Source organism: Mustela nigripes, chromosome 3, assembly GCF_022355385.1.
Source record: "Mustela nigripes isolate SB6536 chromosome 3, MUSNIG.SB6536, whole genome shotgun sequence".
Lineage (NCBI taxonomy): Eukaryota > Metazoa > Chordata > Mammalia > Carnivora > Mustelidae > Mustela > Mustela nigripes.
Genome location: NC_081559.1, coordinates 23,313,003 through 23,334,167, shown reverse-complemented (window position 1 = coordinate 23,334,167; position 21,165 = coordinate 23,313,003). Strand labels below are relative to the sequence as shown.

The following is a 21,165-nucleotide window of genomic DNA, read 5'->3' as shown; positions in this document are numbered from 1 at the left end:
CCTTTACTAAGTTTGTGTTCTTGGGAAAATCACTTGATGCCTCCATTTGTTTATCTGTAACTGTCCTATCATGCATTGTTGAGTATCAATTGAGACAGAGTCTGTATTTTATAAATCATGAAGAATTATAGGAAGTTGCTGTTTTCTCGTTATTGCTATTATTAGTGTAAAGAGACTATCTAGTGTGCAGTTTTCATGAACATCAAGTGTTATTTTCCCCGTATGTTAGATGGTGCAGGTGGCTGAATCCAAGAAAACAAATATCCCAAGGTCCCACAATTAGTTAGGGAGAGAGGGGGAGGTGAAGACCCTGGTTTCCTGCGTCAGGTACAGGGAAACTTTCTACCATACCGTTCTTAGAATGAGAGCATATCAGAAATCAGCACTGTCTTGATGTAGTTACTCTAGTAGGTTTAAGAAATACATAATGTCACTTTATTAGAGAAGAGAAGGTGGGGAGGAAAAGGAAATGCTGTGCTGTGCTGTGCACACTGAAAAGGCCCACAAATGGCCCAGCTGCAGGTGAGCGACACCAGTGTCTGGACTTTCTAAAACCATTTATAAAACGAATCTTTGAAGGATGTTGTGAGGAGCTGTTTTGCAGGGCTTACACATTTATTTATTCACAGTTGCAAGAAACAAAGTGTTCATGTGGTGTGAAATATTGTTGAGAGGATTTTTATAAAATGATTTCACTTACCTTAAAATAATTTTTGTTGTGATTTTACTTTAGTTGTTTAGACTGTTAAGTTCTTAGTAAATAATTGTGCTTTACATCAGACTTTTGAAGGCAGTTTGTTTTTCTAACACGTTATTTAAACAGCTGCTGGGCTGTTAACATGGATTTAATCATGTTTGGTGTTTCTGTTTCGATAGTTTAAATGAGAGAGAGTTATATTAGCTCAGAAGCAACTTCAGCAGATTATTAGATCGACATATTGATTCAATTAGTGTGTTTAACACCATTTCAAGTAGCTGGCAGAGACTGGGAGAAATTGATGCTTGTAAGTAATAACACCACTCAAGTGTCCTCTTGAATTCTCATGCAACAGAAACCAAGCATATAAAAAGTCCACTTATATATCACACCTGGAGGACTTTTCTCCCCAAATTTAGTAATTAAAGAATGGTTTTAACTGTCTTTTATTCATTACTGTGAAACAAATGTTTCTTTTAAGTCTCATAGTATTTACGGCCGTTAAAAATTAAAAAATATAATTGGAAACTGAACAGGTATAAATCACTAATTTGATAAGTAATTAATCTAGAAATCCTATTTATACTCCATATAATAAATATATCCTTTTAAATACAGCAAATAAATCATAATCCCTTTGTATTATTTCCTAGCTATGAAATTTTAATAATCTGTTGGTGGATTAGTAGAATCAAGTCATACTAATAACAACATTTTAAGTTATAGGAAGTTTAATTGAGATATTAAAAATATTGTAATAATTATATCTAAGGTTCTGGTTACTGTGCTATTTCCCAAAGCTGACATTTTAAAATGACAGAATTATCTGTGACAGTGACATTGTTAAGGATTAGGATAGAATTTGTTCCTTTAATTTGATAATTCAGAATTAACTTCAATGTATTTTACCATACATATTAAAAATTATTTTTCCCCCCAAATTTTAAAAATGGAAAATTTTATTATTTGATGACATCAGCTGCCAGACATTGCAGAATTGTATGCTATCTTGCATAGGTGGGTGGCTTGAGGGAAGCACGGAGTAAAAAGTAGTGAATGTCCAATTTCCGGAAAAGTCTCTTTCCCTATATGTACCATTGGGGTTAATATTTCAACAATTATGTAACCAAAGTATATGTGTCAGTAAAATAGTTCTCTTCTCTTAGTCATGAACTCTTCCATGACCTGTTCCTGTTGACATGGACTTCTTATTTAATACTCTCCATCTCTTAGTCTTAAACCATCATAATCACTTTTAGCAATTATTAGGCAAGCAGCAAGTACTTAATAAGTATTTGCTAGTGTGTTTATTTCTAACGAGAATTCGGTTTTGGTCTTTGTTTCATACTGGCTGAGATGGATGAGTTCTAGGAGCATCATGTGTATGTAACAATGTGTAGTTTTCATTTCCATCTCATTTTTACATGGTATATATTCAAAGATTTTATTTATCTATCTGAGAGAGAGACAGCGAGAGAAGAAACACAAACAGGGCAAGTGGGAGAGGGGGAAGCAGGCTTCCTGCTGAGGAGGGATCCCCACGCGGGGTGCGATCCCAGGACCCTGGGCTCATAACCTGAGCTAAAGGCAGATGCTTAACTGACTGAGCCACCCAGGGAGTCCTTAAAATAGTTTTTAACAGCTTCACAAAATATAATATTTCCCCATTTGGTTTGCTACCTTTTTAAAATAGTGATCTACGTGTGTTATCTCTGTAAATACTCTTATTCTTTTATTTCCTTATTTAATACCATCTTAGTGAATTAAAGGCAAGTCTAATGTAACCTTTTCCATTCACTATTATATATCTCAAAACAAGGATAATTATGAAGCCTTTGAGTGTAGAGAGCCTAGTACGGTTACTGAAGAAACTTCTGTAATTGAAAATTGTTTAGCCTGGGAGTCACTTATAATATAAGCCCGTAGGTAAGTCTCTTTACTTCTCTGCCTTGGTGTGAACATCTGTAAATGGAGGCAATTAAATTTTGTGTTTTTGTAGCATCTAAAAGCTATATCCTAAATTTCAGTAGTACTTTAGAAGCATGAAGAAGAGGGGGGGATTTTAAATTTATAAACCTGTTTGCCTTTTGAAGCAACTTTTTGCTTAAAGGTAAACTTTGTACGTTTTGTCCTGAAATATATTCAAAGCTTCTATGTAAAATTGATCATAACATTCTTTTTTATTAACTATTATTTTACCCATGTTCATGAATCTCCAATTCAACTAAAAATATGTATAGTTAACTTTTTCTTCAGAATTGTGAATGCTTTAAAATTTGACTTGTCCTTTTTGTAAATTGTAGAATCAGGGCACCTCGGTGGCTCAGTCATTAAGTGTCTGCCTTTGGCTCAGGTCACCCTTCAATCCCAGAGTCCTGGGATTGAGCCCCATATTGGGCTCCTTGCTCAGTGGGAAGTCTGCTTCTTCTCCCACTGTGTTCCCTCGCTGTCTCTCTCTGTCAAATAAATAAATAATATCTCTTAAAAAAATAAAAATAAACTCTGAAATCACATTATCTCCTTTAACTTAAAAATACCTAAACATCTTTATTTTGTTCATTAAAATATTCAAATATCTATATATTATAGTTATTTATGACTATAGTATTGAATAACAGAAAAAACCGATCAATTAATTAAAATCTTATTTCAGGGGTGCTTGGGTGGCTCAGTGGGTTAGGCCTCTGCCTTCAGCTCAGGTTATGATCTCAGGGTCCAGGGATCAAGCCCCACATTGGGCTGTTTGCTCAGCGGGGAGCATGCTCCCCCCCACCCCCCGCGTCTGCTGCTCTGCCAACTTGTGATCTCTCTCTGTCAAATAAATAAATTCTTTTAACAAAATCTTATTTCATATCCGTTTTCATTGCTAATAATATGTTGTTACAAAATATTGTCTTTACTAGTTTGTCATTAGATAGTAATGTGTAGAAATTCCTATAGATATGAAAAGAAGAATGTAAAATTTGGGCATATTGAGGAAATAGTCTATAAAATAATTCTTGGTGTTGAGATTGTAATAACAAGAATTCATCCCTCTCACACTAACAAATTCTCAACTTCATAGAAATTAGCCCATTTATGAGAATGTTTTCCTGTTACCAAACAGTAAAAGAAATACCAAGTAATAACGAGTAAAATTTTGATAACAAATATACTATGAATATTATACAATGATTAATATTTATAGTAGCTTTATATATTATAGCTACAAATAACCATAATACAACTCATTGATATATAAATTATAATTTAGAGTATACATAAATTTACTGAAGACTTAAGTTTAATTAATGAGTTAAAATATAGTATTCTGCATTATTTAGAAACATCTTAAATAGTGAAAAAAATTGTGAGGGAATTTCTTTATATTCTTTGAGTAAGAAAGTTTTTTTCATTTAACAATTGAAATTCAAAGACTAATTGTTTTAATCCTAAATTTCAACCTAATTTTAGTGAAGCAGAATAAAAGTTAATTATGATGGGATTTTGTTTGTACATACACCACCATATTAATAGGAAATTTCATCTGTGATATGTATATACTAAAACTGTTACATTTATTGATTTGCTATATCAATGAATATAAACTACTATATTTACTATAGTAATATATACATTCATATATGATAAAATATAATGTATAATAAAATGTTGCATTTATTGATTTACTATATCAATGAATATAAATTATTATATTTACTATAGCAGTAGTATGTACATTCATATGTGATAAACATATAATACTTTAGATTATAATGTGGTTGGAGAAAAGATTGCTAAAGTTTACCATTTCTTCTGTATTTTAGTTCTAACAAATGTTTACTTTTTTGGATATTCAGTTATATTCCTCTGTGGATGCAAAGCTCTAACTATAATTTTAATACACAGTAATTTTTAAATGACATTTTACCCATTAGATATTATATTTGTTGTCCGTATTATAATATTCTCACTAGGGGAAAGGTGATCATTTAATATAACATCAAGTTATATTCTTTATAATTTTGTGATGTTTTGAAACTTAAGAGGCCCAGAAGTTTCAAACTCAGACCTACTCTTTTAAGATACATTTCTTTAATTCCTGAAATGGAATGCTTGTAGACTTTACAGTCATTAAATGCAGCTTATCAGATGTCGACCAGTTCAGGAATATAAATGATGATGTTGCTGTGTAGTTTCTAACCTCTGGTACATCACTTAAATATATAAGACAGTTTGCTCACAGGTTGGTATATGAAGTCATGCTATATAGTCATACTTTTCATTTTTCTTAATTTTTTCTTTACATGAGAATTATGAATGAAATATGGGACTACATAGGGTAAAAATTAGTGTTTTACTCTGATTAGAATAATTTTCATTCCCAGAAAAAAAAAAATGGAAAACTTCTAGGAGTATGGAAAAACTTATTAAAGCAAAATACAGACTCTAGAAACCACAGTTGAAAACATTAAAATTCAAAATGTAAAATTAGAATACATGCTCCCAAATACCCTTGAGTAATAAGATAATGCAACATTTGCAAAACATAACAAACATGGGGTTAAGTTCCTTAGCATATAAAGCTTTTAAATTCAGTGAGAAAAAAACCAACAACCTAGTAGAAGAATGGGCAAATAACTTCCATAACTAGCTCCCCATAAGCCCCCCCAAACCCCCCAAACATTTAAACATAGACATAGATGCTCAATTTCACCCATAAAAAATTCAGATTAAAATCTATAGTAAAATACCAGTTTTTATCTAACAGATTTGACAGTTCAATGTGATATATAATAATATCTATAATAGAAGCAAACAATCTTAGATTTTATTGATAAAGCCTAGGAATAAATTATATTGATAAAGTAGATTTTATGCAGCTGTTAGAATAGTGTGCATTTCTGTGTAATAATATGGAAAAATTAAACGGATATTGTTAAATGAAGAAAGCAAAGTAAGGTCAGATAATTTGAACACTCCAATTTGTGTAAAGAGAGACCATCTACACGCTCACACACACACACACACACACACACACACACACACACACACTCACACACACACTCACATACTGTTCTCAATTAGAAAATGAGGATAAGGGGCACCTGGGTGGCTCAGTGGGTTAAAGCCTCTGCCTTCGGCTCAGGTCATGATCCCAGGGTCCTGGGATCTAGTCCCGCATCGGGCTCTCTGCTCAAGTGGGGAGCCTGCTTCCTCCTCTCTCTCTCTCTGCCTGCCTCTCTGCCTACTTGTGATCTCTGTCCGTCAAATAAATAAATAAATAATCTTTAAAAAGAAGAAAATGAGGATAAAAGTTGCTTTTGAGATCAGAATTTAGGGATGGTGAACTTCAAATAGAAAAGGAGTTAATTTGGGGCGTCTGGGTGGCTCAATTATTAAGCATCTGCCTTTCACTCAGGTCATTACCCCCGTGTCCTGGGATCGAGCCCCTCATCCAGCCTCTCATCGGGCTCCCACTCGGCGGGAAGCCTGCTTCTCCCTCTCCCTCTCTCCCTGCTTGTGTCCTCCCTCTCACTGATCTCTCTCTCTCTCTCTCTCTCTCTCTCTCTCTGTCAATAAATAAATAAAATCTTTAAAAAAAATTCTAAAGAAAGAAAATTCTTAATTTACTAAAACACCACGGCGAATACTGCCTGAATACCTCCTTAGAGGCCACACATTATTTGAACATGTTGGGGAAATGAAGAGGGATAAAGTATCGTGTCTCCTCTTCTCAAAAACTGGTAAAATGGTACTAATTTGTACGTTAGTTAAAACTCAGTGTAGGAGATTTTCTATTATAAATGGGGCCAAAAGGGGCACCTGGGTGGCTCAGTGGATTAAACCTCTGCCTTTGGCTCAGGTCATGATCTCAGGGTCCTGGGATCGAATCCCACATCAGGCTCTCTGCACAGCAGGGAGCCTGCTCCCCCCCCCCCGCCTGCCTCTCTGCCTACTTGTGATCTCTGTCTGTCAAATAAATAAATAAATAAATAAATAAATAAATAAAGCTTTAAAGAAATGGGGCCAAAAAGGCTATATACTGTTTTGTACATCTCAGAGTAGTGCACATATATACTATAATTGATCTTTGCAAAACTTTATGGAAAAAATAGAGCACCGTCTGCCACCAAAAAAACAAGAGTTAAGCCCATTTTCTGTATTTGCTCAGTTAATGCTTACATCAGCCTGAGAAGTAGGTACCATTATCATCCTCATTTTATAAAGTACACAGAGGATTTAAGTATCTTATAAAATGTGACACTGCTTCCAAGGAGTGCCAGAGCTGGTATTCAAATCCAGGCAGTTTGGTTATAGGATCCTCAATCCTAATAGCTGAACTATTCTACTTAAACTTCATTTTGTGATTTGAACTTATGTCTGCTTTGCAAACAAAAGACTAAAAAGGTTTAGGCATTAAATAATTAGTTCAAGTTTACACTGCTAATAAATGTCACAGCCATGGTCTTTGGAGTAAAAGCAATCATCTCATTTTGTACCCATGCTGCCTCTATTCTTAGGGGAGTTCCAAGGAAGGGGAGCAGGGAAGAGCCATTTTGATAGCGCTACCTGTTTAAAGTCCTAATGACAAATCAACAGAATGCGTGGTTTCTCTAAGAAAATTTCAGCAAAAAAAAAAAACTTACTTCCTTTTTATGAAGGTATTTCATTCAAGTAGTACCAAATAATTTGCTTTGCACAGGAACTTTGATATGATTTCTGAAGAATTTTCAAGATCAGGGGATAAAAAAACTGGTATTCATTTAAAGCCTGTTTCTGCTTTGTGAAAAGACTTTGTCAGCAATCCAGAATGAGGGCTGTGCTAACAAAATTCCAACATTTCTGTGGGATGATCCAAAAACAGCAAACAGAAGGCATTAAATTTCTTAACAGTCAGAAGTGCGTGCGCGCCTGCTATGCCATTCCTGTCATTCATTGCTTTTTTTTGTGCATAGATTAAAGCTGGAATACTTTGATTTGCAGACTAATATGTTCCATAGAGAATTTTCTTCATATAAAAAAGGAGTAGCTTAAGAGCATGTGAAGTCTGTGCACTCTGCCCTACATTTATATAGCTCTTCACTGAATATATGTTTTTAAGCTGATTTTAGGGTATTTGCGTTGAGGGTATGCCTTCATACATCTAAGACATTTGCTAGATTGAGATACCAAGTTGTTTCTCTTGCTCAGCCCTGAAGCAGGTTTACACAAGTATTCTGATGTAAGACAGAAGTGTTACATATGTGTATGTTGTATGCGTATGTTGTGTGTGTGTGTATATATATAGGTATATCTATATATATAGGTATATATATTATGTATATATTATATGTGTATTTTTATAGTATATAGATATGAGTGTTATGGAGAAGCCTGGCTCAGTGGGTTAAGCAATATCTAATCTTGTATCATACACAATGCCGAGTCTCGGTAGCGACAAAATCAAAAGCCCATCCCAGAATTAAGGACTTGTTTAAAATCATATAACTAAGTTAAAGAAAGAAATGAGTGTACAAATAAAGTGTCATTCTGGTGACTAGAGCTTTTCTGAGCCATCTTCACTTTGATGCCAAAGTCACTCAAATAGTTCTGAGCACAGTCTGTATTAATGTTGCATTGGTGATTTCCATCCGTGTTCGTAGAATGGCACTGGGTGGAGAAGAGATGTAGGTGACACCACGACCTGCATTTAAAATCCCTTCATTTCTTCTTTTTTAAATTACAGCAAATTCAGTAAAGCTAGAAATGCAGAGTGATGAAGAGTGTGACAGGAAACCCCTGAGCCGTGAAGATGAGATCAGGGGCCATGATGAAGGTAGCGGCCTAGAAGAACCCCTAATTGAGAGCAGCGAGGTGGCCGACAACAGGAAAGTCCAGGAGCTTCAAGGCGAGGGAGGAATCCGGCTTCCGAATGGTAAACTGAAATGTGACGTCTGTGGCATGGTTTGCATTGGGCCCAATGTGCTTATGGTACATAAAAGGAGTCACACTGGTAAGCAGCTGAAAGAATAACCTGATGACTGCCTGTGACATCTGATGTTGATATTACCTGACACCTATTCTCTTTCCTTTTTATTCAGGGGTGGCAGTGGTGAAACCACCTTTTCAGAATTCTGCTAGTATTGGATTGCTGAAAAGCAGAGAGTAGCCTGGGTCTTGACTTCCAGCCTTCAAATCTGAATAGCATATCAGAAAAGAAGTTGGGGATTCAGTTTCCACAGTTCTTAATATAGCAATAATAGGATAAGGGTTCAAAAGGTATAGGAGAATCTCATTGTGTAACCTAATCTTTTTGTATTTCTATACATATTTTACCATACCCATGGGCAGGTAATATAGTTTGCTAGCTACGAGTTTATACTATAAAATGGTACTCATGCATTTATATAGAGGTGGATCATTTTCACCTTATCTGGTTAACTTCTTGGAATACAATTTCCAATCAATCTCTGCCCATCATGGGTCTCAGTATTGGACAGATACTTCCCCTAGTTTGAGGATGTTACCATCTTCCTGTAATTGTTTTTATTATAACTCCTGCAAGAGATATGGAGGGTGCAGTATAGCCAAGGGTGGTGGGTATGCTGGTAGGAATGTGTGATCAGGGAATAGGGTGAGGAAAGAGGCCTCCGATTAATGAAAGATATACTTTTAGACATTAGAGTAATGTAAAAAAACAGCTAATGAGAGGAAGGCCTTATTTAAATCCCTCCAAATCCTTTGGCAAAATGAAACAAAAAAGTCTTTTAAATTAAAAAAAAAAAAAAACAGAAATGAGATTATGTGTAAGAAAGGCAGGTGGTTGACTATTAGAAAACTTTTAAGTTCATCTGAAAATTGATTTAAAGATGGTACCTTTACCTATAATGCAAGGTAGTGTTAGATAGCAAAATATTAATCACTAATACTCCCAGAGTTTTAAAATATGATTCTCTTGGAAGAGAGATAAATCAATTTAATTAGTGAGTGCTTAAAACATGAGAGATACGAGGTACACTGAAGTCTTTTTAACCCAGACCTCTCATTTACACATTTACAGTCAAGTGATTTGTCCATTATCCCTTATGTAGTTAAGACATTATGAGGCTAAAATCAAGGTTTCCTGATGCCCAGACTGGTTTTGTTGAAATGTGCTATTCGTGGTATCTTAATGCACCAACATTTAATGATGAGATATGATTATAAGGCTTAAAAATTATAGTAAGGAGTTACACATTAAAATCAGTGTTATCTTAATCAAAATCATCAGGTTTGGATCCTGTACCCTCATTTAAATTCTACAGCTACATGTTTACTTTCGGTTTTGTTTTTAATTTCCTCTTTAAACAACATATTTTTAAAATATTTGTATTACTAGTGCAGGTGTTTTTTTCCCTTAGTTAAAAAAAAAAATTCTAGAAAAGTTAAAAGATCAAGTTTGGTATTCGATAAGAAAGATCTGAAAAGACTATAAAATAATGAGTCTACTTTTCTTCTATGCTCATGAAGTAATGTTAACTGCAGTTCTAAAAGAAGAGTTCTACAAAGTTATAATGTTTTCATTATCTCACAGTGATTATACTGAGGAAGATAATACCCACTCAAATGTGTAACTTCCCCCTTCTAGCAACATATAAACTCAAGTAGTCAATTTCACTTGAATTGCATATAGTGTGCATTTTAAGGCTGAAAAGTATACTAGCAACAATTTTTTGTAAGATCTCTAATAAACCTTTTATGGTCTGAGCCAAGAAAATTCAAAGAACCTGAGTGTACTCTCTTGAATATTTAGGTTAATCAATGTTCCACTGTATTTGTAGTGATTTTTATGAGTGTTGTTGGTTTGTAAACACAAGAGTAATTACATACTGACTCTACTGCTTATTTGATATTTACAACTATGGTAGAGTTGAATTATTTTGATTCTGAAAAATCATCAAATTGACAGAAAAAATGTTCCTAAAATAGTTATACAGATTTCCACAAGTTCTATGAATATGGGGTTCACTCTACTAGTAAAGGAAAGGAGAAGGGACAAAATAACTAAAGTCCTGTTGCAAATCGATGAACTTTATTGTTAATAAATGTTTATTGGAGTATTGTAAAAATTTTACTTTCCTTAGATCTGGAAAGTTTTTGTTAAAGTTAAAAGCCATTCATGGAGGAGCTCTGGATACCTGCCACACGTGTTGACCTTGAAAATGTGATATATCTTGAAAGTAGCTATTTTTTAGGGCACCTGGGTGGCTCAGACGTTAAATGATGGCCTTCAGCTCAGGTATGATCCCGAGGTCCTGGGACTGAGCCCTTCGTTGGGCTCCCTGCTCAGAGGGAAGTCTGCTTCTCCCTCTCCCACTCCCTCTGCTTATGTTCCCTCTCTGGCTGTCTCTGGCTTAAATAAATAAAATCTTAAAAAAATAAAATTTAAAAAATAGCTGTTTTTATAGGTATTTCTGATGACCCAGCTTATAATCTGAATAGGTCATGACCTTTTCAACTCCCTTTTTGTATTCTTTGAGAATACAAAGTCTTTGTGTGTGTGTGTGTGTTTAACTTGAACTAGATTGAAAAAATGTGGTTGAGATCTAGTCATTAACGAAATTTTTTCTCATTAATGTCAAGAACTACTATCTTCATTTCAGAATTTCCCCCTTTTACCAATTATTAATAGCTACTGTACAAGGCACTGTCTTAAATCCTTATAAAGCCTTTGGGAAACATACTTGTGTGTCATAGAATATCCATTACAAAATGGATAGTAGAAAAAGATACACAACAACCACCCAGTTTACTAAAATGATGTGGAGTATCATATCTAATTCACTTCTTCTTCTTTTTCTTTCAAACTCTACTAAAGTGCCAATTCCAGTGTCTTATACATGGCTTGGTGTCATTTCTTGGTGTTGCTACTTTAGTAGGTAATCAGGTAATATTGTCATCGGATACTCCAGGCACTCTTCACTGCGACAGGGGTGGAGTAAAAGAAGTAGGGGTAGTAAATCAATTCATGCTTCAACATGAATTGATGTGGACCATTATAAATATAGACTGTTCTTAACTTTGCCCTTCTTTGGGGTAGAGTACTCCCATCTTTGTAACTTTGTGTACATTGTAGCTATGTGGAATCATTCTTTTGCTCCAAGGCCCTCTCAACAGGTACATGGGATTTTTCATATTTTTAAGTGGTTGTTCCATCCAACACAGGAACACCCTGTCGCTGATGCACCAAAGTAAACTGATGCATGTATACTTGTATTTCAGTTGAATCTTTAAACACACACCTAGAAATAATGTGCTTATGAAAGTACATAAAATAGTGAAGTGTAATTTATTTCAAAATAAGAATAAATAACTTCATTCTGGGAATAACTAAAAAAGGTCCTTGAGCGGATTAGCAGATTTAAAAAACAAAAACAAAAACAAAACAAAAAGCAGATTAAGCATGGAAATTAATGATAGCATGTCTCCATATTAATTATTCTCCTGGATTCAGAGTTGTTAATCCAGACTTTTGTACCCACCCATGGGGGAATTGGTTATCACAGATACAATAGCCTACATGATTTTTTCAGTTGGATTAGGTAATAGTGTATTTAGTACCTTTGTGGTGTTTTTCTGAAGTTTGCTTTTCTTTATATCAGAAGAACATGATTAATATATTTTTCAGGCAAAGTCTCAACTAATTTGAAAAGAACTAGTTGAGTAAGCCTGTTTATTAAAGAAAAAGCAAATTATTTAAAAAATAATTGAGATGTGTTGTTTCAAGGCACAGACACAATATATGAACCTTTTTACTTAAATATCAGATCATTTTACATGTCTCTCATAATCCCAATTCAAGACTTAATCCATGTAGATCAGTGTTTCTCAAAACTTCATCCAGCTGCAATCAAAGTGCATTACTATGATTGCTTCTTTCCTCTTATCAAAAATGGGAACAGGGTTTGTAAACCTTCATCATGCCTTTCTTTATTTCTCAGGGCCATGGGAATATAGTTAGCAAAAGACTCCACACTAAGACACATTCAGCAACAGACAGTATTTCCTAATATACCTAGACCCCTTTTCATTTCTCCTGCCCCTTTAAGGATGATCACATAAATTCAGATGCAATTCTGTTAAAACATATTTGAAGATATCTGGAATATTTTTTAGTGTAAAAATAAAATTACCCTGTCATTGGTCTCATAAACTCAATTAGGTGAATTTCAAAATTCTTTTTAAGAGTTATCCTTATTATTTTTTCCTTTTTGATTAGCATTACTTGGGATGACAAATTTAGTACTCTAAATTAGGAATTTTTAAATATTTCAGTTGTAGGAGGCTTAATGAAAATCTAAGTTAGCACGTTATAGGAGGATTTTCTAAAGGCAAACATGATTTCAAATGGTTTTTGTTCACCAAACTGATTTAATTCACTTTAAAGTTATTACATACTAATTTATTACTTGCCTGGAAGACCCAGACAGATTTCAAAAGTAAAATCAAGTATTTGGACGGGAAAGTATAATTTGCATTTGCTATTTTCCTACAGTATAAAAATTCTCATGAAGAAAGTACATTCTTCTTTTTTATTAGTAATTCCATGGCAGGGGTGGGAAGTAGAAATTCCTGGTTTTAAAGAGCTATAGACTGCTATTTCATTGACAGAAAAAGCCAACAAATTGTTATGTGTGTGTGTTTGTGTGTGCATATGTGTGTAAAGATTTACCAAATTTAGATTTATTTTCAAACTTTGATTACTTTGTGAGACTTCATATAAGAAATTTTTTGGTAAAGTATTTCTCTTTTAAGCTGTATTTAGTGTTGATTTAATTTGCCAATTTCATCAAACAAATGAAATAAGATAAAATTTAAGGTGACTTTTAAAATATTTTTTTTCATGATACACTAGTACAAGGCCTTTTTGTAAATGTAATTCAGATCTCCAGATTTTGTTAGAAAAACTTTTACCCTTCTTACATGAACACATAGATTATAATTTTTTGGATATGTATCTCATAAAGTTCCAAAATGAGAAAAAAGTACAGAATTAGAGATACACCTGATGTATCCATTTTTCAATTTCTTTAGGTTTTATAACAAATCTATATGATAGAATACGCAGTGGCAACTGCAAGAAAATGGCCAATTTATCTTCTTTATGACTCCTAGCTTCCTTTAATAGAAGGAATCATTGAGTTTGTATTAATTAAAGACCCCCCAAAATAATGAGGTTTCATTATTCACTATTTTCAAATGTTTCAGTTAAAGATATAAAACATGAGAATTCAGTATAAATTTTAAGTATTAAAATTAAAATCTTCATCTGACCTCAAGTACAGAAATAGTCCAGTTAAACCAAAGGAGCATTTTTTTAAAAATGTTATGTCCGTTCTAAACTTTGAACTTTACTATTTTGCACTGTGTATATATTAATTTATAACTTAGTTCATAAATATCTTTAGAGATCAGCAAACTTAAAATAATAGTATTTTCTTCGTGGTTTGACCCTAAATGCTAATTCTACTGCTTCCCCAACTATATGTTTTTATGTTCAGTGACCTTGGTGACAGCCAGTTGATGACAATAGACTAAACTGATAATTCTGGCTGAACAGTTTTATAGCAGTATCCGGTAATGGGAGGAAGGAAGGAAAATGTTTCTCTCAAATTATTTTCACAACAAAAAGAATACAGGAAATACCTGGATGAATAATTTTCTTTGGACTTTTCTTGTTTATGTCAGGGAATTTTGCCAAAGCTTTCACTGTTGGTGACTAGGAGAATGGAGAGATCCGGGCCTGGCCTAATTTTGGGAGATTTCGTGATAATGAACATTGTAACCTGGCCCCCAGGGACAAAATCAAAGGCTAAATCAGAGAGTTAGTCTAAAGAGTCAAAATTCAACTCAAATTCAAAATTTCTGTAATATTAAAAGAGATACAGCATGGTTCATTAGAGCAAGATTTTGTAGTCCAATGGAGCAAGATTCCTATCAGTTTGAGTACTTATTAGCTCCGTAACTAGAATCAGATACTTTGATTCTTGAACTTCAAGTTCTTCATTTGCAAATTGAAATTCTAGAGACCTAATTGGTAATATCATTTTAAGATTTTAAATATTCTATGTAAAGCAACCAGTAAAGTCAGTGAAGTGATGGCACTTAGTTGTTCAAACAGTGGTCAATGCGATTACTGATTCTTTTGAGCCAGTAACAGGAATCTGGTATAATTGTATGAGGAGAGGAAACCGTGCTTAACCTAAAGTTTAAGGCTTCAGTATTAACAAATTTTAGGAAGAAAACGGTTCAGAAGTCTGAGGAGGGAGAAAACTCTCAGCACAGAGAGCCGCTGCCAGTTAATAGCATACAGCCGATCAGTCCGTTACACATAACCCACTCGATCGTTCCCACTTCTTTTCCCTTCGGCAGGTGAACGTCCCTTCCACTGTAACCAGTGTGGAGCCTCTTTTACTCAGAAGGGCAACCTTTTGAGACACATAAAGTTACATTCTGGAGAGAAGCCGTTCAAATGTCCTTTTTGTAGCTATGCCTGTAGAAGAAGGGACGCCCTCACAGGACACCTCAGGACCCACTCTGGTAAGTGTCACTGACTCTTTGAGAAGAAAGCTAAAATATAAGAAATTCAGGAAAGTGTTATAGAGTAATACAGAATAACTTACAGCTTTGGTACATAGCTAGGAATGAGCTCAACAATATTTTTATTTGTGTACATTGAATAACTGATAAATCTTGCAAGATGCATATGGCCCTTCCTTTTTTTAGACTTACAGACTTGGCAGAAAGTAGTACCATCAGCTGAAGAATCTTTTATTCCGAGCTATTGAAGTAAGGAAACAACTGTTCTATAGATTCTGTATGATTTTTAATTTTATAATTATTAATTCAATAATTATAGTTAATCCTGGATAATGGAAAATTGAGTAAAATACCATAGTTACATGCTGATATTACCATAGAGGAGATGAAAGCTGTGGTACTTTTCAACTGATAAGAGTGTCCAGGCTGGGACCTCAGTGGGAAAACAAACATTGCTATTTTTAAGCTTGAAAATATTATGCTTATTAGAAAATTGGCTGTTAGAGTATTTTATATTTCCTTTAAACACACCTTGTTTCTTTAACTCTCAAAATGTAGTCATTGGATTTTCTCTGAAACTTTTCTTTGCTTCATAAATCATCATTAAAAAATCTAGAGTAAGTGTGATATTTTTAAAATGCTAGGATATAGTACATAAAAGACAAAGAATGATTAGAAATCTGAATGAATCTCATTTGACTTTTAGCATGAATTGCCATAACCAAAAAGTTAAGGGTGGAAAATTAATATAGAATACTCTCAAGCCAGTTTTATATCCTCCTTCTGTCCATAATGACATATTAAATTTTAATTTTAATATGAAGATTTGATGGAAGTGATATTTTCATCTACATTGACGAATTGTATTAGAGAGTGCTATGGATTGTGAGGTATGCTTATATTATCTTTTTTTACATTTTCCATATTAATCCTTAAGGCTTTACTTGGTTTTTAATGTGAATATGAAATGTGTGAAACTATTTTAGGCATTAACTTGTAAATTTGGAGCAGTTATAGAAAAATAAAATGAATGCAAACATAAAAACAAAATATTTTAAGTATGTACAGTTACTTTCCTCCTTGATTCAAAGTAATTCCCTTATTTCCAACTATGACATTTTATATTTTATTTTAACTTCTGCTATGAAAATTACATCTTTATTATAAAAATTATTCTGTGTTGAAGGATATTTTTAAGACATGACAGTTAATTCCTTCACCTAGCCATGTATTCTGGCTTATTAAAACGTTACTGAATTGACCACAGATGGTGTAAAACATCAATTTTCATGAACATTATCTATTACATGAAGTTGAGGAAAAAATATAACTTTAAACATCTATTTCATTGTTTGTAAAATTGTGTTGCTTTTAATATCATGATATAATATACACATGCTACTTTACCAGGATTGCTATATTGCCCTTAGAAGGTTCAGTGCCTTCGAAGCTCAACCTCTGGAAGGCTTTCAATACCTCAGTTTGTGTTGTCTTGATTTCCTTTTTGTTCTTTTAACACATCTATCCCTGTGGGTGGTGTCTAAGAAGACACCTTGGTTTTTGTTTCTGCTGAACTCTTGGCAGTTGCAATCAGCATCTTTTTTGCGAATTAGTCATGAGTCATCTAGAGGTTCCTGGTTGGCGGCTAATGAAGTGAGGAATGAGAAAGATGTTACTCCAAATGCAGGCCACTCCCATTGGGTTCCACCAGGCCAGACACTTGACAACACTTACATGGTTCTGTGTGATTATGAAGTTTGTGTGTATAAAGTGAAGCTGTTTCTGTGAAATTGCACATTTTGTAAGTAAATCACTGCTACTTTGAGGTTCGAAAAAAATAAAGACATGGAACCTGTAACTGCAATCATGCTATTATTTTGCAATTTGGTATACAAAGTCTTGATTATGTAGATACATAAATAGATAGTATACTCAAACTGGCTAATTAAAGAGAGTTTAACGGAGCAGTGAGAGAGAGGAAGGTGTCATCTACCTACTGCATCATCAACAGGTGATATGAATTCAGTTACATTTCTAACTGTAATCTAAAATATTTGCAATTGCCAATGCTTTTTGTAGTAGATACAACATAAAATATAGCTGCTAAATTCTGTGCCCTCTAATTGTTCAGAAAGCCCAAATTGGTTATTACAGCTTTCTTCTGCTACCAATTCCATCTTTCTCTTACTCTTACCCTCGTTTTAGCACCTGGGCTGAACAGGATTCTTTATCTGATGAGTGACCCAAACATTAATTTCTACAAATTCGGAGGACTTCACTATCCTGTTTTCCTTGCATTACTGCAATTTTTCAGTAACCAGGATTTTTGGGAACATTTTTTAAAAGAGGTACCTGAGTTCCAAACATAACAACCCAGAATCATCTTGGTAGTCTAGAAAAGTTACCAACCAATAGCTCACTTCTTTCCCTCTTAGTTTAGCAGCTTGAGATGCCCCAAATAGCCAGGGGGTAGTCCAATATGACAGTTCCAGACCTCTGATCCCTGGTGGAAAGACTCTTCCCTTGGGTACCTAGCACATACATCAGAGCAGCATACAAACCATGCCTTCTTCATAGTGAAACTTGCAAAGTGCACCCAATTTTCATTTATCATAGACGACCTAATTCATCATGTCCAGACCACCAAAGCCATAACATTACACTAATACTGTGCTTCTCTGAACTTTCTGTGGCAGTTATCTCCTGTCCTCTGGCATATATCTTACGGAGGCATCTCAGGTATTTACTACTTCCTGCTCACCATGTCCAGTCAGTACCGTGAATGTAATGTTCCAACTTGATGTTCTATGGGCTGTCAAGATGAACTAGATTTCTTTGGACTGTATTATAACAGAAGAGTTGACCTTGCCTTAAGCTAAGATAATAAAAGTATGCTCTCCCTGCAGTGTGAAGGCAAAGTGCTTCAGATTATCTGTTGATAAGGAATTATTTTCCAAAGAAATTGTTAAGTCATTATCTCCATACCTGGTATCAGGGGCTATGTTATATGTTAATATGTGCCAGTAACGGTATTACAGCTAGAACTGCATCTGTAGTCGGCATTTTGATGTGATTAAGACTGCATGCATCCACAGAACCATCCAGCTTGCATTAACCTCATCAGCAGTATACATGGGTATGTAGTAGGAATCGCCATGCCAACCTCTTTCATTTGTAGTTTACTATCTTTAAGTCTAGGGCTGTGATCTCCAATCTGGTAGCAACTAGCCTCCTGTGGCTAGTGCTATGTGTTGAAATGATATTTTCTTATTAAATGAAATCTATTAAAATTAATTCCACCTTTTTAAAATGTGGCCACTAGAAAATGTAAAATTATGTGTCTGATTCATACTTGCATTGGACAAGCACAGTTCTTGGCTTTCCATGATTGCTGTAGGTCAGGGAACCAACATAAGAATTCTATCCATTACTAAGTTTATTTATTCCCAAAATACTGTAAGATGGACTTGGGTAAGGCCTACATATATACCTTGACCTCCATATACCCCCACTTTGAACTGGTCAACTACAATGGCATTTTGGGTTCCAGAGATTAATGTCAACTCAGAGCTAATCTAATAGACTAATAATCTGCGGTAGGATTTGGTATTTCCATTTCCTACTGTAGAGCCTGTGCCACTCTGAGAGCACATATACATTTAAATCAAGGAGGCCAGATCTGTTTGCAACATCTATCATTGTTCTGTCCAGCCCAGAGAAGACAATTACCATAGAGCTTTTCAAGCATGTGGCTTCTTTCATGACCAGTGTAATTCTTTGGTGAAGGGAGTTTCCCACAGGCCCTTCTAGAAGTATGTAAGTGGTAGGCTGAACCGATGATTCATAATAGATCCTTTCCATTATTCTTACTTATTTGAGCTTTTGTTCTTCTTCCTCTTTGCTATGCCAGGAAACCCTGGCATTTCAACTTTTTACTAATAAGCCATCACTGAATCAAGGATTCAATTAGTCACTCCCACTTGTTCAAGGCAATATATTAATTCCCAAATCCAGGTGAATGCATATATATTGATAAAAATTTGGCCCAATCTAGTATTTTGTTTCATCTTCTTGTTGTAAAATACTTAAAATCGATTCATTTCCTTACGTGCTAACTGGACTCCTGCTGGTACAACTGGCCTTTTGTAATTCCTTCAGTATATAGGGCTGTCACCTCCTGGATCAGACCTTGATTTTGTTTATATTAGAATCTAATTTATTATGAGCCTGTGGACAATGAGAGTTAGTAGGAATGAGTCCTGAAAAGAATTGCCATTTTCTGATTGGGTTCTTGCCTTGGCTGAAACAATCGACAGTCTTCTTACTTTATGGGAATGCTGATTTATAGACATTAGTTTCCTTAGATGGAAAGGTGGGGAGTGAGGACTGTGTCTTCCAGCAAGGGCAGTTTGAAAGTGTTTGCAGGTTCAACATTCTGCGCCTTGGTATTTGATCAGATAGTACCATTCCATGTTTCACTAATCCATTGCCATGACCAGGTTGTATTGGTACTGCCCATTTTATTTAGTGTGGCAACTCTATAACCCTTCAAATCAGATTCTGGAGTTGGTTTTCAGCCTTATTTGCCCTGAGGCTTAGGTAAATAAGGACTCTTTTAAAGCTGACAGAGGACTTTGACATTCCACCTTCTGCTCTGACATGGAGTGAGCACTCAAGACCTTCAAACTGTCCTTCCTCCTTTATGTAATCCTTAGGGTCATCAGAGTTAGCCGTATCATACTGCAGTCTTCACTCTACACGCCACCACTGTCACTTCAGCAAGGCTACATGCTACCAGCAGTGATAATTTGGGTAATCATATTGCCAGCAATATGATTCCATTAACTCCCCAGTAAGAAAGCCATCTTGTTCTCTTCATATTGAGCAACTCAGTGCCAGAATGCCATTTTGACTCTCTGAGGCCTTGGGCCAATCCTACTACCAGTAACTATCAACCAAGGCCCTGACAGGAGCAATGAGAAATTGCTCAATGGGAAAAATTTGGAGACATTCAGGGTAATATTTACAAGAGAATAGTGAGGCATAAAGGAAACCAGGGAAGGATGGTTGAAGCATTACAACTGCTAGCAATAGCAAGAAACCATTAGCAACCCTATATCTGGAGGGGATCAAGAGATCACTGGAATTAGAAGAGGTAGGAGATGGGTCTTAAACACTGAGCTTTGATGAGGAATGTGCCCCTGCTAACCTGTGACTGAAGAATAAACACCTTGACCTCAGTCTTTCCACTCTCTAGTCTCTTGCTGATTCCTCACATGCAGGAAGGCTAGCAAGAAGCCAAAGGACAGAAAAGCCTACTGATGAAGGCAATAGAAATTAACTTTCTGCAGGAGCAAAGAAGGGTGCAAATGGCTATAAAGGTGACACAGAATATGCCACAGATAGACTAAAATTTAGGAACTAGTGCTTAAAATTACTAGTATAGGATATTAAGGCTAATGTAGTGATTTTAATATTAATTTCTGCTTTTATGGATATTTTCAGTACAAAGTATTTTGCTTCCTCCTTCCTCTCCCCCACTTTGGGTAATGACTATCCATTGTTTTAGTTTGTTATTGTGCTGTGTAGTATCAATATTGCATCTTTGTTTCCTATATTTTAGATTTGAAATTTTTTCTCTACTAGGTTGGTAACAAAGAGCTTGGCATTGATTTACACTTATGTGTTAAATGAAAAAAAAATTAGAAAAATACATTCAATAAATGCTAACCCTTCCTCCCCCATTCCCTCACCGACCCCCACCCCGTGCATGATCCCATATAAGCTGATATTTCCTATTTGGAACTCTGTTTGTATAGAGGACACCAGGTAGTGTCTTGGTTTTGATTGTATAGTCCCAATAGTTAGGTTATGTATGCTGAGTGAAATAAGTCAAGCAGAGAGAGTCAATTATCATATGGTTTCAC

General features: G+C 34.9%; 1 protein-coding gene across 4 annotated transcripts in view; it reads left to right on the top strand.

Annotated features, from left to right (window-relative positions):
* IKZF2 (IKAROS family zinc finger 2) overlaps positions 1 to 21,165 on the top strand; it is a 152,812-nt gene that overhangs the window by 91,644 nt on the left and 40,003 nt on the right. For 3 of the 4 annotated variants that reach the window (XM_059393417.1, XM_059393415.1, XM_059393416.1), the window contains exons 4-5: positions 8,406 to 8,672; positions 15,071 to 15,238. In XM_059393417.1, the coding sequence (XP_059249400.1) occupies positions 8,406 to 8,672; positions 15,071 to 15,238 (435 nt within the window). The remainder of the gene's footprint in view (positions 1 to 8,405; positions 8,673 to 15,070; positions 15,239 to 21,165) is intronic. The other variant, XM_059393418.1, reaches the window with a different exon arrangement.